Source organism: Oncorhynchus mykiss, chromosome 28, assembly GCF_013265735.2.
Source record: "Oncorhynchus mykiss isolate Arlee chromosome 28, USDA_OmykA_1.1, whole genome shotgun sequence".
NCBI lineage: Eukaryota > Metazoa > Chordata > Actinopteri > Salmoniformes > Salmonidae > Oncorhynchus > Oncorhynchus mykiss.
Genome location: NC_048592.1, coordinates 6,357,789 through 6,380,823, shown reverse-complemented (window position 1 = coordinate 6,380,823; position 23,035 = coordinate 6,357,789). Strand labels below are relative to the sequence as shown.

At 43.2% G+C, this 23,035-nt stretch overlaps 1 protein-coding gene and 1 long non-coding RNA gene across 3 annotated transcripts; both read left to right on the top strand.

Moving 5' to 3' along the window:
* The first annotated feature begins 8,568 nt into the window (after positions 1-8,568).
* On the top strand, positions 8,569-14,723 carry LOC110508398 (spermatogenesis-associated protein 2). 2 transcript variants are annotated; one of them, XM_021588906.2, is made up of 3 exons: positions 8,569-9,077; positions 11,277-12,115; positions 12,286-14,723. In XM_021588906.2, the coding sequence occupies exons 2-3, from the start codon at positions 11,780-11,782 to the stop codon at positions 13,624-13,626; spliced, it is 1,677 nt and encodes a 558-aa protein (XP_021444581.2). In that variant the 5' UTR covers positions 8,569-9,077; positions 11,277-11,779; the 3' UTR covers positions 13,627-14,723. The 2 variants fall into 2 exon arrangements, with proteins under 2 accessions (XP_021444581.2, XP_021444582.2); XM_021588907.2 differs by lacking the exon at positions 8,569-9,077 and adding an exon at positions 9,084-9,451.
* Positions 14,724-15,141: 418 nt separating this feature from the next.
* On the top strand, positions 15,142-16,444 carry LOC118944869. Its single transcript, XR_005040270.1, has 2 exons — positions 15,142-15,726; positions 15,807-16,444. It is a non-coding gene; the product is annotated as an uncharacterized LOC118944869 (long non-coding RNA).
* The last annotated feature ends 6,591 nt before the right edge of the window (positions 16,445-23,035 follow it).

Genomic DNA, 23,035 nt, shown 5'->3' with positions numbered 1-23,035 from the left:
TCAATATATACTCCAAACACCGGCTTCGAGGGCAATATAACTTTTATACAACGGGTTACCAATATATTTAAATAATGATTGACATATTTTCATTAACGTTATTTTTATTAATTTATTCATACTATTTCATCCTTCCACAAAATATAGTCCCGATCTAGGGTTGCTCCCCAAGCCAACTGGTTGCTTGTTCTATCGGTTCTGTATCTATGGACGCGACCCAGTCGTTCAGTCTTGTTGTTTTGTATCTATGGACGCGACCCAGTCGTTCAGTCTTGTTGTTCTGTATCTATGGTGCGTCCCAAATACGGCTAACTTACAGTCAAGTCAAAAAGAATAACAACAGTAGCTGCCTTTGTTTAAATTGTTTTCTTGTGACACTTATTTGGATAGAGCCATAACAATGAGATAATGAGGCGCAATTTTGCCTGGCATAGAAAATGTGCTCTCTAGCACAAAGGTCTCCTATAGTTCAGGAGAGCTAGCCGACAACACAGCTAACACAATCACTTCAAACATGGAAGCTGTAAAGACTGCAAACTAGCTGCACTTCATTTCGTTTTACCTTTTGTAAATTGACATGTCTTTGTATATATCCATAGAAATTATGCCATCTGATTCATGATTTCGACTGGCTGAGAAACGCTGCCTGTCTGTCTCCTACCCAACTTCTACACATTCATTACTACGGGACTGCTGGAGATCGAATTTGAAAATTTAAACAATGTAGCAAGTGTTGGAGAGACAGACAGCAAGGTTTATACAAATATCCACTGTTGAAAACTAAATGTTAGTCGAAAAGAAATGTTAAATAATGTCTAGATGCTTTTTATAGTGGAGATCAAGTTCCTGCCCTGCCTTTAAGGTCTTCGAAAGCCAAGTTAACAAACAAATCACCGACCATTTCGAATCCCACCGTACCTTCTCCGCTATGCAATCTGGTTTCCGAGCTGGTCATTGGTGCACCTCAGCCACACTCAAGGTCCTAAACTATACCATAACTGCCATCGATAAGAGACAATACTGTGCAGCCGTATTCATCGAACTGGCCAAGGCTTTCGACTCTGCCAATCACCACATTCTTATCGGCAGACTCAACAGCCTTGGTTTCTCAAATGACTGCCTCGCCTGATCCACCAACTACTTCTCTGATAGAGTTCAGTGTGTCAAATCGGAGGGCCTACTGTCCGGACCTCTGGCAGTCTCTATGGGGGTGCCACAGAGTTCAAATCTCGGGCCGACTCTCTTCTCTGTATACATCAATGATGTCGCTCTTGCTCCGGGTGATTCCCTGATCCACTTCTACGCAGACAACATCATTCTGTATACTTCTGGCTCTTATTTGGACACTGTGCTAACTAACCTCCAGACGAGCTTCAATGCCATACAACTCTCCTTCCTTGGCCTCCAACTGCTCTTAAATGCAAGTAAAACTAAATGCATGCTCTTCAACCGATCGCTGCCTGCACCTGCCAACCTGTCCAACATCACTACTCTGGACGGTTCTGACCTAGAATATGTGGACAACTACAAATACCTAGGTGTCTGTTTAGACTGTAAACTCTCCTTCCAGACCCACATTAAGCATCTCCAATCCAAAATTAAATCTAGAATTGGCTTCCTGTTTCGCAACAAAGCATCCTTCACTTATGCTGCCAAACTTACCCTCGTAAAACTGACTATCCTACCGATCCTCAACTTCGGCGATGTCATTTACAAAATGCTTCCAATACGCTACTCAGCCAACTGGATGCAGTCTATCACAGTGCCATCCGTTTTGTTTCCAAATCACCTTACACCACCCACCACTGTGACCTGCATGCTCTCGTCGGCTGGCCCTCGCTACATATTCGTCGCCAAACCCACTGGCTCTAGGTCATCTATAAGCCTATGCTAGGTAAAGCTCTGCCTTATCTCAGTTCACTGGTCACGATAACAACACCCACCCGTAGCACACGTTCCAGCAGGTACAGTGGGGCAAAAAAGTATTTAGTCAGCCACCAATTGTGCAAGTTCTCCTTCTTAAAAAGATGAGAGGCCTGTAATTTTCATCATAGGTACACTTCAACTATGACAGACAAAATGAGAAAAGAAAATCCAGAAAATCACATTGTAGGATTTTTAATGAATTTATTTGCAAGTTATGGTGGAAAATAAGTATTTGGTCAATAACAAAAGTTTATCTCAATACTTTGTTATGTACCCTTTGTTGGCAATGACAGAGGTCAAACGTTTTCTGTAAGTCTACTCAAGGTTTTCACACACTGTTGCTGGTATTTTGGCCCATTCCTCCATGCAGATCTCCTCTAGAGCAGTGATGTTTTGGGGCTGTTGCTGGGCAACATGGACTTTCAACTCCCTCCAAAGATGTTCTATGGGGTTGAGATCTGGAGACTGGCTAGACCACTCCAGGACCTTGAAATGCTTCTTAGTAAGCCACTCCTTCATTGCCCGGGCGGTGTGTTTGGGATCATTTTCATGCTGAAAGACCCAGCCACGTTTCATCTTCAATGCCCTTGCTGATGGAAGGAGGTTTTCACTCAAAATCTCACGATACATGGCCCCATTCATTATTTCCTTTACACGGATCAGTCTTCCTGGTCCATTTGCAGAAAAACAGCCCCAAAGCATAATGTTTCCACCCCATGCTTCACAGTAGATATGGTGTTCTTTGGATGCAACTCAGCATTCTTTGTACTCCAAACACGACGAGTTGAGTTTTTACCAAAAAGTTATATTTTGGTTTCATCTGACCATGACATTTTCCCAATCTTCTTCTGGATCATCCAAATGCTCTCTAGAAAACTTTAGATGGGCCTGGACATGTACTGGCTTAAGCAGGGGGACACGTCTGGCACTGCAGGATTTGAGTCCCTGGCGGCGTAGTGTGTTACTGATGGTAGGCTTTGTTTCCTAATAATTGCTCCCACATTTGATTTCTTCAAACCACGCTGCTTACCTATTGCAGATTCAGTCTTCCCAGCCTGGTGCAGGTCTACAATTTTGTTTCTGGTGTCCTTTGACAGCTCTTTGGTCTTGGCCATAGTGGAGTTTGGAGTGTGACTGTTTGAGGTTGTGGACAGGTGTCTTTTATACTGATAACAAGGTGCCATTAATACAGTTAACGAGTGGAGGAGGAGGAGCCTCTTAAAGAAGAAGTTACAGGTCTGTGAGAGCCAGAAATCTTGTTTGTTTGTAGGTGACCAAATACTTATTTTCCACCATCATTTGCAAATAAATTCATTAAAAATCCTACAATGTGTTTTTCTGGATTTTTTTCTCTAATTTTGTCTGTCATAGTTGAAGTGTACCTATGATGAACATTACAGGCCTCTCTCATTTGCACAATTGGTGGCTGACTAAGTACTTTTTTGCCCCACTGTATATCTCACTGATCATCCCCAAAGCCAACAACTCATTTGGCTGCATTTCCTTCAATTTTTCTGCTGCCAGTGACTGGAACGAATTGCAAAAATGTCTGAAGCAGGAGACTTATATTTCCCTCACCAACTTTAAACATCAGCTACCTGAGCAGCTAACCGATCACTGCAGCTGTACATAGTCCATATGTAAATAGCCCACCCACTGCTCTTTTGCACACCAGTATCTCTACTTGCACATCATCATCTGCTCATTTATCACTCTAGTGTTAATCTGCTAAATTGTAATTCTTTGCTACTATGGCCTAATTATGGCCTACCTCCTCATTCCTTTTGCACACACTGTACATAAACTTCCTTTTTTCTACTGTGTCATTGACTTGTTTATTGTTATTGGCTTGTTTGTTTACTCCATGTGTAACTCTGTGTTGTTGTCTGTGTCACACTGCATTGCTTTATCTTGGCCAGGTCACAGTTGCAAATGAGAACTTGTTCTCAACTAGCCTACCTGGTTAAATAAAGGTGAAATAAATGTTTTTTTAAAACACTGCTTTGCTTTACCTTGGCCAGGTCGCAGTTGTAAATGAGAACTTGTTCTCAACTGGCCTACCTGATTAAATAAAGGTTAAATATATATTTTTAAATGATCACGTTCCTGCACTGACTGACTGGGTGGAGGCTCATTGATTTAACGTTACGTTAGCCTACATGATACACCAGTAAAGTAGGGTTAGCCATATTGGCCATATACCCCCTCCCCGTGCCTTATTGCTTAATTAACTCTGGGGTGTGAAGACATATGCAGTCAATACATCCTCATTTTATATTTCATAATACATAATTTCGAAAGTGTTCTATCATTTGTCTTTCATGTTGAAAATGTGGAGTAGGTTATGTAGATGGGTAAGGGAAAAAATCTAATATAATCCCTTTTTAGAGTATTTAAAAAAAAATGTTATGTTTACCCCCTTTTTCTCCCCAATTTCGTGGTATCCAATTGTTAGTGGTTACTATCTTGTCTCATCGCTACAACCCCTGTACGGGCATGGGAGAGACGAAGGTCAAAAGCCATGCGTCCTCTGAAATACAACCCAAACAAGCCGCACTGCTTCTTAACACAGCGTGCATCCAACCCGGAAGCCAGCCGCACCAATACGTTGGCGGAAACACTGTGCACCTGGCGAACTGGTCAGTGTGCACTGCGCCCGGCCCGCCACAGGAGTCACTAGTGTGCGATGGGACAAGGATATCGCTACCGGCCAAACCCTCCCTACCCGGATGATACTAGGCCAATTGTGCGTCGCCCCGTGAACCTCCCGGTCGCGGCCGGCTGGGACAGAGTCTGTGCTCAAACCCAGAATCTATGGTGGCACAGCTAGCACTGCAATGCAGTGCCTTAGACCACTGCGCCACCCGGGAGGCTAGAGTAAATTTTAAGGATGCAAAATGTTAAGTTGTGTGTAGACTTTCAGCGACTGTAAAGCCATGAGACAGTTTGACCTGCTCCACTACCTCAGGGCCTGTTAGGTAACACACACACCTCATTGCAGCGTAATATCCACCTAACTTTGACCTGCTCCACTACCTCAGGGCCTGTTAGGTAACACACACACCTCATTGCAGCGTAATATCCACCTAACTTTGACCTGCTCCACTGCCTCAGGGCCTGTTAGGTAACACACACCTCATTGCAGCGTAATACCCACCTAACTTTGACCTGCTCCACTGCCTCAGGGCCTGTTAGGTAACACACACCTCATTGCAGCGTAATACCCACCTAACTTTGACCTGCTCCACTACCTCAGGGCCTGTTAGGTAACACACACACCTCATTGCAGCGTAATACCCACCTAACTTTGACCTGCTCCACTACCTCAGGGCCTGTTAGATAACTGGCACACACACCTCATTGCGACTAGGCAGATCAGTCTACTGTGGTTTTACTGTGTGTGTCCTCGTACTACCTCTTCTCCCCTTGAGAAACAACTAGATGAAGACGTAAGAAAAATGGAAAGTGTGTCTTTTCGAAACTGTTTTGCTATGGGTGTGTACTAATGAATTCACCCCTGGACACAACGCTGGCCATTCCTAAAGAAAATAATTTACTTGTACAATTTACTGTACTGCATTAAATTTCCCTAATAACCAAAAGTACTCGTTACATTTCGAACACTTAGCAGGACAGGAAAATTGGCCAATTCACGCACTTATTAAGAGAACATCCCTGGTCATCCCTACTGCCTCTGATATCGCGGACTCAGTAAACACGAATGCTTCATTTGTAAAGTGTAGGAGTGTGCCCCTGGCTATCCTTACAAGTTTAAAACAAGAAAATGGTGCCGTCTGGTTTGCTTAATATAAGGAATTTTAAATGATTTATACTTTTACTTTTGAAACTTAAGTATATTTTAGCAATTACATTTACTTTTGATACTTAAGTATATTTTAAACCAAATGCTTTTAGACTTTTACTCAAATAGTATTTTACTGAGTGACTTTCACTTTTAGTTGAGTCAATTTCTATTAAGGTAACTTTACTTTTACTCAAGAATGACAATTCGGTACTTTTTCCACCACTGTAAAAAGGTTGATCATGAAAATGTGCATTGCATATACAGTGGGGAAAAAAGTATTTAGTCAGCCACCAATTGTGCTAGTTCTCCCACTTAAAAAGATGAGAGAGGCCTGTAATTTTCGTCATAGGTACACTTCAACTATGACGGACAAAATGAGGAAAACAAATCCAGAAAAACACATTGTAGGATTTTGAATTAATTTATTTGAAAATTATGGTGGAAAATAAGTATTTGGTCACCTGCAAACAAACAAGATTTCTGGCTCTCACAGACCTGTAACTTCTTCTTTTAGAGGCTCCTCTGTCCTCCACTCATTACCTGTATTAATGGCACCTGTTTGAACTTGTTATCAGTATAAAAGACACCTGTCCACAACCTCAGACAGTCACACTCCAAACTCCACTATGGCCAAGACCAAAGAGCTGTCAAAGGACACCAGAAACAAAATTGTAGACCTGCACCAGGCTGGGAAGACTGAATCTGCAATAGGTAAGCAGCTTGGTTTGAAGAAATCAACTGTGGGAGCAATTATTAGGAAATGGAAGACATACAAGACCACTGATAATCTCCCTCGATCTGGGGCTCCACGCAAGATCTCACCCCGTGGGGTCAAAATGATCACAAGTGATCACGGTGAGCAAAAATCCCAGAACCACACGGGGGGACCTAGTGAATGACCTGCAGAGAGCTGGGACCAAAGTAACAAAGCCTACCATCAGTAACACACTACGCCACCAGGGACTCAAATCCTGCAGTGCCAGACGTGTCAACCTGCTTAAGCCAGTACATGTCCAGGCCCGTCTGAAGTTTGCTAGAGAGCATTTGGATGATCCAGAAGAAGATTGGGAGAATGTCATATGGTCAGATGAAACCAAAATATAACTTTTTGGTAAAAACTCAACTCGTCGTGTTTGGAGGACAAAGAATGCTGAGTTGAATCCAAAGAACACCGTACCCACAGTGAAGCATGGGGGTGGAAACATCATGCTTTGGGGCTGTTTTTCTGCAAAGGGACCAGGACGACTGATCGGTGTAAAGGAAAGTATGAATGTGGCTATGTATCGTGAGATTTTGAGTGAAAACCTCCTTCCATCAGCAAGGGCATTGAAGATGAAACGTGGCTGGGTCTTTCAGCATGACAATGATCCCAAAGACACCGCCCGGGCAATGAAGGAGTGGCTTACTAAGAAGCATTTCAAGGTCCTGGAGTGGTCTAGCCAGTCTCCAGATCTCAACCTCATAGAAAATCTTTGGAGGGAGTTGAAATTCCGTATTGCCCAGCAACAGCCCCAAAACATCATTGCTCTTGAGGAGATCTGCATGGAGGAATGGGCCAAAATACCAGCAACAGTGTGTGAAAACCTTGTGAAGACTAACAGAAAACGTTTGACCTCTGTCATTGCCAACAAAGGGTATATAACAAAGCATTGAGATAAACTTTTGTTGTTGACCAAATACTTATTTTCCACCATAATTTGCAAATAAATTCATAAAAAATCCTACAATGATATTTTCTGGATTTTTATCCAGCATTTTGTCTGTCATAGTTGAAGTGTACCTATGATGAAAATTACAGGCCTCTCTCATCTTTTTAAGTGGGAGAACTTGCACAATTGGTGGCTGACTAAATACTTTTTTGCCCCACTGTTTTAATCTATTGTAGCCATTCAATGTATTTACATGGAAAGAGGAAGCTACAGACATTTAAACCTAGCTTCACTGGTAGCTCACTAGTGGCCCCTCACCAAAAAGTAATGACTAATGCATGATGTTGGAACGGATGCAATGACAGTATCCTCACACAACATGGATACAGAAAGCACATAACATAGGTATGTGCAAAACATAGAGGGATATCTTCAAACCACCAATGTAGTACCCTGACACAAGGCTGAGTATAGCCCATGAAGATCTCCCCCACGGCATCTCTCTCACTCACAGCACTCCATCCACCTCCTTCTTGGTCAAATAGCCCTTAGAATGCCAATAGTGTTCAAAGCTGTCATCAAGGCAAAGGGTGGCTACTTTGAAGAATATAAAATCTTAAACACTTTTTTGGTTACTACATGATTCTATATGTGTTATTTCATAGTTTTAATGTCTTCACTATTATTCTACAATGTAGAAAATAGTAAAAATGAAAACCCTTGAATGAGTAGGCGTGTATATCATTTTTTCATTACCCAACACTCATTAAAACCCACCACCTCATTCTACTACTTTAACCCTATCTGATCCTACCCAACTCCCACGACCTGAGAGGACGGGACACTACTGTTAACTGCAATTTTCGGAATTATCTTATGACCAGAACAAAACTACGTATTTCACTTAACTAAAGATTGAACTAAATGGTGTTTCTTTAAAAATAGGGACCTGGTTGACATGGATTGGTTCCTCACCTTATTCTCCTTGTATCCATGGTTGTTAGTAATTTACCAGGTAGCAAGAATCAAAACATATACAAGGACTGAAGCGTCCTTACTCAACTAGAGATTGAAATAACAGTTTTTTATTTGAAAGGATGTCCTATCTGACATAAAAATGCATTAAGGGGAAAGGATCCAAAGAGACAGAGGCTGATTAACTTTCTGCACATCTCTTTATTTACCATGCTGGCTGCCGTGGTTAACACAAACACAGGACATTCAATTCTACTTGAATTCAAGTAGAAATAAGTATGCCTACAGTATCTCAGGGAGGTTAAACAGGTGTGTGTGTGTGTGTCTTAGTCAGATTATCCCGTGTCCACAGCAACACTAATAAAATACAGAACCATGGCGGACCCACTGTAAAAAAAAGTATTTTTTCTGTTATTGCTTGTTACAACAGACTCAAACCCATCCTCTGCCTCCCTCAGTCTTTTCAACCTCCTCTCTCTTTCCCTCCAATCCTCCTCCTTCTGAAAAGGTTCAACTTTTCCCAGCCTAAATGACACCCACAGCAATCAACCCGTCTTTATTCCGGGCGAGTGGCCGTTCTACCTTCGTCTCCAGGCGCGTTCCTGAGCAGGGCCAAGCCCCTCTCCGGAGAGTGCCCGTGCGCCAGCTGATCCGGATGAACTGTCACAACCGGGAGCCTGCGCACTGAGGCCACGGGGATTTCCAGCAGTACAGCGGAAAAGGTAAGGTGCTGAATGTCCGTGGCGTCTCTCTCTCTGTGATGAAACGGGTTTTACAACAGCAGAACATTAAACATGCATAGCTCGCCTTTGACGCGTCTGTCTGGACATGTGTGAAGGGCCCAGAGATGTCCGTTTTCTGTGCGGCTGGGGACCATCAAACAGTTCCTAGCTAACGGTAGTTAGCTCCTGTGGCTAACGCCCATTAGCACCACAGCTTGCCAGCTCTGGCTTGTACATGACACTTCCACTGCGTACCCAGCTGATCATTGTTAACGTTGCAAGGCGTTATTGTTCAATTCGATGTATAATAACGTTTTAGTCGTGGTTAACTGGTGGGAACAACGCAGGCTAACATAGTCGGCAAGCTAACCCAGGTGGGTGTGTGTTTTCAGATGCTAACTAGTTCGCTAGCTTGCTACGCGGAGTACTAGAAGTTCGTCCCTTGCGCAGCTGGTCCTTTGCCTTCAATTTCGGTCACCAAATAGCTTAGCCAGGTCAAACACATTTTCACTAATATTAAATCATAGCACGTTTTTGGGTTCATTCAGTGGTTTCATGTAAAATAATTATCTTTTGAAGTACCATTTTTATATTCCTAGAACACAAGTTGAAAATGATACTGTTTCTGCTTCCTGTTTGTTTTTAATATAATTTATAGCAGTGAGTGTCGAAACAACGGGTTTAAATGTCCCAATTCACAATCATTATTCTGAAATATGTTGTGATATGTTGAAGACCAATGCATAAAAAAATACTCTCTATAAACACCTGTCACACTTGTGTTCAGATGACTTGTATTTTGCCAAATTAGTACCTTTTTAAACTGCTCATGCAGTTTAACATTTACCAAGCAGGACTCCAGACTGAAATTGAGTAGGTTGTTCTACTATAATCAATTGCACACGCAGATTATTCACTCATGTCAAGAATGTATGGAAATCAATGGAACTGGGATAATTGGCTGCTGCTATGTGCCATTTGCACTCTTCAAAACAAAAAAACACAACACACTTGGGTATACTACCTGTCGATAGATTAGAACATTTATCAACTCATCTCCTTGTGGGACAATGTTTACGGTAGATGGCCAATACTAAACAAGGCAGTAGCAGTGATTTGCTGATTCCCCTTTCAATTCAAATATAGCCATCTCTTAGTTATGCCTTTCTATTTTGAAATTGTTGCATGTTGATCATTTTATTTACAGCGATCTGGATGAAAGGAATTGCAGAATTAGCAAGTGCCGGGATGATACAAGTATTGTGAAAGTAGTTAGTATCGTGGGAAGGAAACACAAAACATATTTAATTTATTTAGGAAAACAGCCCAAATGTTGGAAACTAACATCATTATGTTGTCATCCAGAGTCACATGTATTTATTTTCCAAGCTATAGCGCACAACATTTTACATACAGCAGGCTTTTTTACAGGACAAAGAGTTTGGTCTGCTTTGTTTTCATTTTTGGCCTGGATTTTTTTGGGATGGGGAAAAACTCTGGACTTCATTGCCCTAGAATTTGCCAGCATATTTGCAGCCTTATAGTTAGCCAAACCTTACACTGACGCAAACACTAATTTGAATGTCAAAAGGATATTGCTGTGAAATGCAGATTTGAGATTAAATTACATTTTAGGTCAGACTGCATGGTAAAACATTGTCAATTATATTTCTCTATTTTGAAATTAATACAATTATGCAGGTAATATAGGTAACTTCAGAGCTTGCTATATTCATGAATCAGCATTCCATGTAGCCATCTGCATTTTGAGCTGTTACTTTTTCTGTTGATCATTCATGCAAAGTGGATGCGAGTGCAGTTTTTGGCTAAATGGTTAGCTAGCTATTTAGTGCACTGTGGGGCAAAACATCCATCCATCCATGCTACACACTGCACATTTAGAGTCAGAAACAGAGGGGGTGTGTCACTCACTAGGATACATATTCACTTCCCCTCAATTGTGCACACACACACTGAGATTGATGTTCTCTACCCCCTTTGTTTCAATGGGCCATTTAGCATGTTTGGAACATATTTTGCTGCTTCTGTGTCACCTGATGTCAGCATTGCATGAATGCAGAGAAAGAAGGGAAGTGTCCCAAGCTCAATACGTCATCTTTATTGGCACAGTGAAGTGTGTGTGGTGTGCGCATATGTGTGTTCAATATCCTACCGCATATCCCTCTTTTGTCGTTGCAGCTTGGAGTTTAAAAAAATGCACAGCATCATGATCGTGACCTTCTCTGCCTGGTGACCTTGAATTCACTACTTTTGACAGGGCAGAGGCTAGAGCTCCGGGTGCAACTCAGGACCACCAAACTGTGAACCACTCTGACCTTATTTTATTTCCCACATTTTCCCTGGAGAGCCCACATAGACAGCTAATGAAATAACCAGAGATGCCCCAAAGCAGAGGGTGGTCTTACAGGCAAAAGCCTAACCACCCCAATTACCCTAAACCAGGAAGCAGTTAAGTTCAATACTACTACTGATCCCCTTTTGTCTTTAGAATGGTGACGGCTTCCTGATTGAGGCCAGAGGCGTGTTCTTGTCCATTTCTCAAAATCCTCAGCAGAGTCTATTTGTGTGCATGTCCTGAGATGGCGGCAGAGAGGGGCTGCTGAGTGTCGTCCCGGTCCTTGGCATGAGAGAGGGAGTGAGAGAGGAGTGTCACGGCTGAGCAGTTCACTGCTGCGCCGCCAATGGATGCTAAACTGCAAGAGGACCTGTTCCGGAGGTACGTGGCATGCCTGGAGAGGCGGCTGGAGGATGGAGGGGGGAATGCAGGCCCTGGGAGAGGCACATCACAGAGGGGCAGCGAGGCCCTACTCTCCACGGCCACGGCCCTGCTGGGGGCCTACCAGCCAGACCCGGGCCAGAGGTTCCGCATGGTGCGCTTCTATGAGGTGGTGGAGAATGCCATGCGCTGCCTGAGAGGCTGCAGTCTGCGTGGCCTGGAGAGAGCCTTCCTCACCCTGGAGACGGTCTGCACCAACCTGCTGCTCTTCCCCTGGAAGAAAGAGTTCCGCTGCATCAAGGTACCATCATCTAAAGCTTCTGGAATGGACTTGTTTCTCTCATCTGACTGTTCTGATGGCAGGATTGTTGTCCTATATGGTCTCTGAGGTTAAACATTGTATTGCATTTCAATGAATTTGCTGGAACAGTCCTTAATAATTGTGTCCTCCTTTGTGTCTCCCCCTTCTAGACTTTCACTGGCCCGTATGTCTACCACCTTCAGGCTGTCTTGTGCGACGCCGATCTACGTTCCCTCCTGCGTTCCATGGGCTACTCCCATGACCACGAGCTCCAGTTCCATGTCCGGGACCACCCTGGTGGCCCGGCCCACCTCCGGCAGCTAGCCTTTGAGCTCTTCCTGGCCCAGGCAGAGTGTCGTCTCCTTGGGGAGGTGGTGGCTCTGGCCCGGGGCTCAGCCTCTGAGCTGGAGGCCCTGGAGCAACGGAGGGGCTGCCGGGACGACGCAGCCGGCTGTGCCGAGGTCCTTCGGCGGCGGGACAGCCTCGGGGCTGACATGGCCCGGCTCTCTGTGCGACCAGTGGACATAGGCCACCCTCACCATCTGAGGAGAGGGGGAAGGCCGTCCAAGTCAGTGGATGTGACGGATGGAGCTGGGCATTGGCACGCAGCCAGTAAGCCTGTCCTGAAAGCCTCTCTGAGCCTTAGGAAGGAACCTCTGTTTGTGGATGCAGAGGAGGACATGAAGGATGAGATCATCAGGCCCAGCACCTCCATATCCATGTTTTCTGTGGCTGCCCCGCCTTCTTACAGCCCCTTGGCTGACTTCTTCCCTATCCAATCACCGCCCTCGGTTGATGCCTACTCCTCCTACCACCTCTCCTCATTGGATGAGATTGATCTGTACACAGAGAGGGGTGGGCCTGGGGTTGGAGGTAGACAGACGCCTTCCAGACCTTCATCCAGGGAACCCTGGGATGCCAGGGATGGCTGGGCGTTCAAAGCCCATGGCGGACTCTCTTCTCTGGGGGTAAAGTGTCAGGGTTGTGGCCTGGGCTGCTCCAACCTGGCCTCCTGCCCTAGGTGTGACATGATCCTGTGCCCGGCCTGTCGCGACATCGACCCCTCCCCCTGTTGTGGCCTGCAGGAGTACCCAACCCCCAAATCACCCCGCCCCATGGATGGCTACCTCCCCGTCAAGGAGAAGCTGTCAGTATACTCCAACACCCACTCTCCCCACCCCCACATGCACCCTCATCCCCTCACCCTCACCCAACAGCACACCCACCCCCACCCCCAGATGGTAGAGAAACCCCTTATGGCCACCAAGCTGTTTTCCAGCAAGTCGGTAGCCAATGCTGACCGAGCAAGTCTGGGGGGGTCGCGGTGCGGGTTCTGTAACAAGCCGGGCGCGTCTCACACCTGTGTGAACTGCTCCAAGGTATCGTGTGACTCGTGCATGAGCCTGTACGGCAAAGACTTGTGCACACGTAAAAACCCCCAGCACAGCTTTGTCCCCAACCATCAGCTCAACTTTAAGTCTGGAACCATATCACACCTGGTCTACCGATGAGCAGGGAGTGAACTCTCTCACTTTCCTCTCACCCTTCCCTTGTACCCTTGCACTCTCCCCTGCCCTTTCTTTCCTCCCCTCCCTCATATCGTCTCTATCAGATGTATGCCTCTGGAATACATACATTACACGTGTTCATAGGGAGTCCTCTCTCTCTGCCTTGTAAAAGATCATGCTTTTTTAATTGGTTCCTCTTCTTCCTTACTGCTCCACCCCCTCTAGCTTAGTCATGTGACGTCGTAGGGCTTCCCAATCCCTTAAATCTATTCCTCCTTCAAACGAAACGCGCCAGACGGCTCGAAGGAAAGCCGCCCAAACAAAACACAAAAGCTGACATAACTTGTCAGCCGAGGAGACTCCGTTAGATGTGTCGTACAGAAGACTTCTGAAACTGGATTGTGTGCACTGATGAACTTTTTAACCTTGAAAACCAATAGGAAAGAACACTGAACTTACACTGGAATTAAATAGTATATATTTTCAATGGTTCATTCCGTAGATCAATGTGAGACTGTTAGTTGGGTGGTGAAAGAGGCTGGAGTGAACATTTGGTGTGGGGGTTGATGCTTTAAAGGGATATTTTGAGACCGACTATTATGGCAACTGACCACTATTTAAAGAACAATCACTTGTACATTTACCCTTAAATATTTAAAGTGTATGGCTGAGGTTTACATGCTGCTGTGGAAATTGGAGATGTTTTGTTGTATCAGTTTATCATATCACTTACATATTCACAACACACCTAAATTCTCAATCTCAGTGTTATCATGCTGATATGTCACCCAGCTTCTTGGAGGTGGCTGTTGTTTTGAGTAATCCAATAAACTGGAGGACCCTAAGAAATTAAGTCTAAAGCCAGTCACAGTCCCGAAAATATATATGAACTTCACTCTTTGCTACACTGGCATTTAGACACTACAGGGAGAAGTTTCTGTTCTGTGACAGGGAGAAGTTTCGGTTCTGACAGCTTACCCAGATGGTAATTTTCCCAACTGATCTTCAGTTAGTGTTTTACAACCTGTTCCTTCTCCTATTTACAGTGGGGTTTGAAATTATTGACACCCTTGATAAAGATAAGCAAAATAAATCAAATACTGAGCTATATTGTATGCTGAAAAGAATGTGCTAAGAATACCTATTTTCATGTTAATTAACTAATGTAAACACTTGGCGTTTACTGAATGACATTGGCATTTGGATTGTAGCTGCTGCTTTGGTCAGAGGTGAAAATAAATATCTTTGGCCACGCACACCAGTGGTGGGTTTGGCGCTGAAATGAGAATGCAGAAAATAACCCCATTCCTACTGTAAAATATGGTGGTGGATCTTTGTTTATGGGGCTATTTTGCTTCCACTGGTCCTGGGGCCCTTAAGGTGGGGGCGGCAGGTAGCCTAGTGGTTAGAGCATTGGACTAGTAGCCGGAAGCATTTCGCTACACTCGCATTAACATCTGCTAACCATGTGTATATGACCAATAAAATTTGATTCGGAAGGTTACAAGATTGAATCCCCGAGCTGACAAGGTAAAAAGCTGTCGCTCTTCCCCTGAACAAGGCAGTTAACCCACTGTTCTTAGGCCGTCATTTTAAATAAGAATTTGTTCTTAACTGACTTGCCTAGTTAAATAAAAAGGTCAACAGTATCATGAACTTTCAGCAAGACAAGTACACATCAAAATTCACAAAAATTGTTAATTTACAAAATCAACATTTTGCAATGGCAATCTGTCTCAGAACTTCTATCCAATTGAAAACCTGTGGTTTGTTTGAATTGAAGAGGAACGTCCATAAACACAAAGGATTCTGTATAGAGGAATGGTCTATCATCCCTTTGAACGTGTTCTCCGACTCATGAAACATTTTGGGGATTTTTATTTCTCTAAACATTTATATTAGTATAAAATGTAAATTCCCATTTTTTTTTTTGTAGCATAAAATATTGCTCAGTATTTTAATTGATTTACTACATTTTTGCTAATCTTTATAAAGGGTGTACATTGGGGTAAAATACTCTATAACCTGACCCACAGTTCAGTCCATTTACTTAATATGGGCAAGCAGGAGCTGCAGGGGTGATTTAGACTCTGCTAAACATAGGTCTACCTGTGGGCAAACGTCATGACACTTCACACTTACAAAGTTAAACGTTCTGGCCATGCTGAAATCCTTATACATAGGTCTACCTGTGGGCAATGACACTTCACACATACAAAGTTAAACGTTCTGGCCATGCTGAAATCCTTATACATAGGTCTACCTGTGGGCAATGACACTTCACACATACAAAGTTAAATGTTCTGGCCATGCTGAAATCCTTATGTGGTGAGTGATGAAGAATTCACAGTTTAATAAATAGACTTGTGGTTAAGGTTATGGGTTAGAAAAATACACAACACACAAAAAGGGAAGTGTTTTGTTTCTGACTGATGAACCCAATTGGCCACTGCTGCCTTACATTATTCTTTCAACAACCGCTCTAGCTAGAGAAGGGTGATTTTGTCAGCGTCTATGCACTAGCGTCTATGCACTATTGGGGCGGCAGGTAGCCAAGTGGTTAGAGCGTTAATAATGTACTGTGTTGTAAAAACAAATGCAGTAAGCAACATGTCAGGATACTAGGCTCATCCTACTGTGATGACGCCTAATGCGTCATCTAATGTGCAATTGTGTTATTTCCCACCATACGTTCATTTTGGTGAAGTGCGTCCCCCTCAGATGATTATCAGCTTCTGTAAGACACGTGGATCTCAAAAGACGACGACTCTTCCTCGTGTGCAGCGAATTCAAATTGATTAAAAGAAGGAATGAGTATGACATCCCGGCATTTAAAGTATACTAAATTTCAGCTCTACGGATCCCCAATGGAGTCAGTTTTAAAAAGGCCAACTGAAATCCTTTCCTCAATGATGTACTGTAATTGCTTGTTCTATTACTTGGTGAAAGCTATATAGAGGAATGCATTACATTAGTCATTACCTCAAGGAAGTGTGCTACTGCATTTTTTGGAACTTGGTTGAAATGTCTTTCTAGAGTGGCCTTAAGGAGCAGTGCAATTCACTTTTGACCTTTTCTCCTCGTTCATCTAGTGATGTTTCCGAACGGGCCAAAGAGATGGCCTAATGGATATGTTCCAATACTTATAAATGTTCTTTCTTTCCAGGAGCTCTTTCAACAGTGCTCTGAGAAGGCCAGCTGAGGTGATCTCTAGTTGGCTCCCACCTCTCACTGAGTGTGTTTCTGTCACAGACACAGCTTCTGTGCAGAGTATCATATCTTTACAATGTCTTGCTAGAAACATGTTAACATCTCAGGAACCAATAGGACACAATTAAAATCTCTGCAGAATCTGTACTGAATATGCATGAAAGAAACACCCATTGTCTTCACAGACCAAAAGGAACACAGAGAGAAGAGGCCATTGGGCATAACCTACTCTATATTCTAGCCAGTAGAGAAATATAAACAAATGACGAACTAGTAGTCATAGCAAGCCCATGACAAAATGTCATTGAGCAGCTTTGATGCCGCCAATTTGATTCGCTGTCATTTGTATATATTTTTTCACACATGAAACTTCCTATGTGACAGAGAAATCAATCATCCCTTTTCTCTCTTTGTGATTATCTTACCAGTATGAAAAGTGGTGGTGTTGCCCCGACCCCCAAATCCTCTCCTCACCCGGCATGCTCTGTAGACCCAGCCCGGAACCTGAGCTTTACCCCCTCTCCTCCCCCTCCACCCGTTGACACTGAGGAGCATCGCAGAATGTCTGTGTAGAGGGATTCAATCCCCACTATCCCTACATGGCCATACAGGTGGAGAGGAGGGGGAAAATAGCCAACATTGTAAATTGGTGAAAAGTATGTACAGTTGAAGTCGGAAGTTTACATACACCTTAGCCCAATACATTTAAACTTCGTTTTTCACAATTCCTGACATTTAATCCTTGTAAAAATTACCTGTCTTAGGTCAGTTAGGATCACCACTTTATTTTAAGAATGTGAAATGTCAGAATAATAGAATTATATATTTCAGCTTTTATTTATTTATTCACATTCCCAGTGGGTCAGAAGTTTACATACACTCCATTAGTATTTGGTAGCATTGCCTTTAAATTGTTGAACTTGGGTCAAATGTTTCGGGCAGCCTTACACAAGCTTCCCACAATAAGTTGGGTGAATTTTGGCCAATTCCTCCTGACAGCTGGTGTAACTGAGTCAGGTTTGTAGGCCTCCTTGCTCGCACAAGCTTTTTCAGTTCTGCCCACAAATTTTCTATAGGATTGAGGTCAGGGCTTTGATGGCCACTCCAATACCTTGACTTAAGCCATTTTACCACAACTTTGGAAGTATGCTTGGGGTCATTGTCCATTTGGAAGACCCATTTGCGACCAAGCTTTCACTTCCTGACTGACGTCTTGAGATGTTGCTTCAATATATCCACGTAATTTTCCTCCCTCGTGATGCCATCTATTTTGTGAAGTGCACCAGTCCCTCCTGCAGCAAAGCACCCCACAACATGAGGCTGCCAACCCCCGTGCTTCACGGTTGGGATGGTGTTCTTCGGCTTTTTCCTCCAAACTTAATAATGGTCATCATGGCCAAACAGTTCTATTTTTGTTTCATCAGACCAGAGGACATTTTTCCAAAAAGTACAATCTTTGTCCCCATGTGCAATTGCAAACCATAGTCTGTTTTTTATGGCAGTTTTGGAGCAGGGGCTTCTTCATTGCTGAGCAGCCTTTCAGGTTATGTTGATATGGGCCTTGTTTTACTGTGGATATAGATACTTTTGTACCTGTTTCCTCCAGCATCTTCACAAGGTCCTTTGCTGCTGTCCTGGGATTGATTTGCACTTTTCGAAATCGAATTATGTTAATCTCTAGGAGACAGAACGCGTCTCCTTCCTGAGCGGTATGATGGCTTCGTGCTCGCATGGTGTTTATAGTTGCGTACTATTGTTTGTACAGATGAACGTGGTACCTTCAGGCGTTTGGAAATTGCTGCCAAGGATGAACCAGACTTGTGGAGGTCTACAATTTGTCTTTCTGGGGTCATGTCTGATTTTCTTTTGATTTTCCCATTATGTCAAGCAAAGAGACACTGAAGGCAGGCCTTGAAATACATCCACAGATGCAGCTCCAATTGACTCAAATAATGTCAGTTATCCTATCAGAAGCTTCTGAAGTAATTTTCTGGAATTTTCCAAGTTTTTTTAAAGGCACAGTCAACTTGCTGTATGTAAACTTCTGCCCCATTGGAATTGTGAAATAATCTGTCTGTAAACAATTGTTGGAGAAATGACTGTCCTAACCGACTTGCCAAAACTATAGTTTAACAATAAATTTGTAGAGTGGTTGAAAAACACGTTTTAATGGCTCCAACCTAAGTGTATGTAAACATCCGACTTCAACTTGATTGTGTGTGTGTGAACTCAGCAAAAAAAGAAAAGTCCCTATTTCAGGCCTGTCTCTTTCAAAGATAATTCGTAAAAATCCAAATAACTAAACAGATCTTCATTGTAAAGGGTTTAAACACTGCTTCCCATGCTTGTCCAATGAACCATAAACAATTAATGAACATGCAACTGTGGAACGGTCATTAAGACACTAACAGCTTACAGACAGTAGGCAATTAGGGTCACAGTTTTGAAAGGTTAGGACACTAGAGGCCTTTCTACTGACTCTGTAAAGCACCAAAAGAAAGATGCTCGGGGTCCCTGCTCATCTGCGTGAACGTGCCTTGGTATGCTGCAAGGAGGCATGAGGACTGCAGATGTGGCCAGGGCAATACATTGCAATGTCCGTACTGTGAGACTTCTAAGACAGAGCTACAGGGAGACAGGATGGACAGCTGATCGTCCTCTCAGTGGCAGACCATGTGTAACAACACCTGCACAGGATCGGTACATTCGAACATCACACCTGCGGGACAGGTACAGGATGGCAACATCAACTACCCTAGTTACGCAAGGAACGCACAATTCCTCCATAAGTGCTCAGACTGTCCGCAATAGGCTGAGAGAGGGTGGACTCAGGGCTTGTAGGCCTGTTGTAAGGCAGACCCTCACCAGACAACACCGGCAACAAAGTCGCCTATGGGCACATCCACCGTCGCTGGACCAGACAGGACTGGCAAAAACGGTTCTTCGCTGACGGGTCGCGGTTTTGTCTCACATGGGGTGATGGCCGGATTCAGGGTTTTTTCGTTGAAGGATTGAGTGTTAGACCGAGGCCTGTACTCTGGAGTGGGATCGATTTGGAAGTGGAGTGTCCGCCATGGTCTGGGGCGGTGTGTCACAGCATCATCTGACTGAGCATGTTGTCATTGCAGGTGATCTCAACGCTGTGCATTACAGGGAAGACATCCTCCTCCCTCATGTGGTACCCTTCCTGCAGGCTCATCCTGACATGACCCTCCAGCATGACAATGCCACCAGCCATACTGCTCGTTCTGTGCGTGATTTCCTGCAAGACAGGAATGTCAGTGTTCTGCCACGGCCAGCGACGAGCCCGGATCTCAATCCCTTTGAGCACGTCTGGGACCTGTTGGATCGGAGGATTCCCACTAGAAATCTCCGGGAACTTGCAATTGCCTTGGTGGAAGAGTGGGGTAACATCTCACAGCAAGAACTGGCAAATCTGGTGCAGTCCATGAGGTGGAGTTGCACTGCAGTACTTAATGCAGCTGGTGGCCACACCAGATACTGACTGTTACTTTTGATTTTGACCGCCCCTTTGTTCAGGGACACATTATTCCATTTATGTTAGTCACATGTCTATGGAACTTTTTCAGTTTCAGTTGTTGAATCTTGTTATGTTCATGCAAATATTTGCACGTTCATTTGCAGAAAATAAACGCAGTTGACAGTGAGAGGACGTTTCTTTTTTGCTGAGTTTATTTATGTATATACTCCCATTCAAAAGTTTGAGGTCACTTAGAAATGTCCTTGTTTTTGAAAGAAAAGCTAATTTTTGGTCAATTAAAATAACATCAAATTCATCATAAATACAGTGTAGACATTGTTAATGTTTTAAATTACCTTTGTAGCTGGAAACGGCAGATTTTTTATGGAATATCTATATAGGTGTACAGAGGCCCATTATCAGCAACAATCACTCCTGTGTTCCGATGGCACGTTGTGTTAGCTAATTCAAGTTTATAATTTTAAAAGGCTAGTTGATCATTAGAAAACCCTTTTGCAATTATGTTAGCACAGCTGAAAACAGTTGTGCTGATTTAAAGAAGCAATAAAGCTTGCCTTTAGGATAGTTGAGTATCTGGATAATCAGCATTTGTGGGTTCGATTACAGGCTCAAAATAGACAGAAACAAATACCTATCTTCTGAAACTCGTCAGTCTATTCTTGTTCTGAGAAATTAAGAAGAAAAAAAGAAATTGCCAAGAAACTGAAGATCTCGTACAATGCTGTGTACTACCACATAACAGCGCAAACTGCCTCTAAACAGAATAGAAAGAGTGGGAGGCCCCGGTGCACAACTGAGCAAGAAGACAAGTACATTAGTGTCTAGTATGACAAACAGACGCCTCACAATTCCTCATTCATTAAATACGTCCCGCAAAACACCAGTCTCAATGTCAACAGTGAAGAGGCAACTCCGGGATCCTGTCCTTCTAGGCAGAGTTGCAAAGAAAAAGCCACATCTCAGACTGGCTAATAAAAATATTAAGATGGGCAAAAGAACACAGACACTGGACAGAGGAAGATTGGAATAAAAGTGTTATGGACAGACAAATCTAAGTTTGAGGTGTTCGGATCACAAAGAGAAACATTTGTGAGAATCTGCTCCTTGCTGAACGGCCTTTCATGTTATGTTGATTTCGTGTTATGTTGATATAGGACTCGTTTTACTGTGGATATTGATACTTTTGTAATGGTTTCTACCAGCATCTTCACAAGGTCCTTTGCTGTTGTTCTTGGATTGATTTGCACTTTTCGCACCAAAGTACGTTCATCTCTAGGAGACTGAACACATCTTCTTCCTGAGCGATATGACGGCTGCGTGGTCCCATAGTGTTTACACATGCGTACTATTGTTTGTACAGATGAATGTGGTACCCTCAGGCGTTTGGAAATTGTTTCCAAGGATGAATCGGACTTGTGGAGGTCTACAATTTGTTTTTCTGAGGTCTTGGCTGATTTCTTTTGATTTTCACATGATGTCAAGCAAAGAGGCACTGAGTTTGAAGGTAGGCCTTGAAATACATCCACAGGTACACCTCCAATTGACTCAAATAATGTCAATTAGCCTATCATAAGCTTCTAAGGCCATGACATAATTTTCTGGAATTTTCCAAGCTGTTCAAAGGCACATTAAATTTAGTGTATGTAAACTTCTGACCCACTGGAATTGTGATACTGTGAAAAATAAGATAAATAATCTGTCTGCAAATAATTGTTGGAAAAATGACTTGTCATGCACAAAGTAGATGTCCTAACCGACTTGCCAAAACTATAGTTTGTTAACAAGAAATTTGTGGAGTGTTGAAAAAACTAGTTTTAATGACTCCAACCTAAGTGTATGTAAACTTCCAACTTCAACTGTATGTTTTCATGGAAAACAAGTACATTTCTAAGTGGCTCCAATCTTTTGAATGGTAGTGTGTATGTGTGTGTGTGTATATATGCGCACACAGTACCAGTAAACATTTTGGACACACCTACTCATTCAAGGATTTTTCTTTATTTTTTACTATTTTCTCCATTGTAGAATAATAGTGAAGACAACAAAACTATGAAATTACACAGAATCATGTAGTAACCAATATCGTTTTAAACAAATCAAAATATATTTTATATTTGAGATTCTTTAAAGTAGCCACCCTTTGCCTTTGACAGCTTTGCACACTTGGCATTCTCTCAACCATGTTCATGAGGTAGTCACCTGGAATGCATTTCATTGAACAGGTGTGCCTTGCTAAAAGTGAATAGGTGGAATTTCTTTCCTTCTTAATGTGTTTGAGGCAATCAGTTGTGTTGTGACAAGGTAGGGGTGGTTTACAGAAGATAGCCCTATTTGGTAAAATACCAAGTCCATATTATGTCAAAAACTGCTCAAATAAGCAAAAAGAAACGACAGTCCATTACTTTAAGACATGAAGTTCAGTCAATCCGGAGAATTTCAAGAACTTTGAAAGTTTCTTCAAGTGCAGTCGCAAATACCATATGAAGCGCTATGATGAAACTGGCTCTCATGAGGATCGCCACAGGAAAGGAAGCTGCAGAGCATAAGTTCATTAGAGTTACCAGCGTCAGAAATTGCAGCCCAATTAAATGCTCAGAGTTCAAGAAACAGACACATCTCAACATCAACTGTTCAGAGGACACTGTGTGAATCACGCCTTCATGGTCGAATTGCTGCAAATAAACCACTACTAAAGGACAC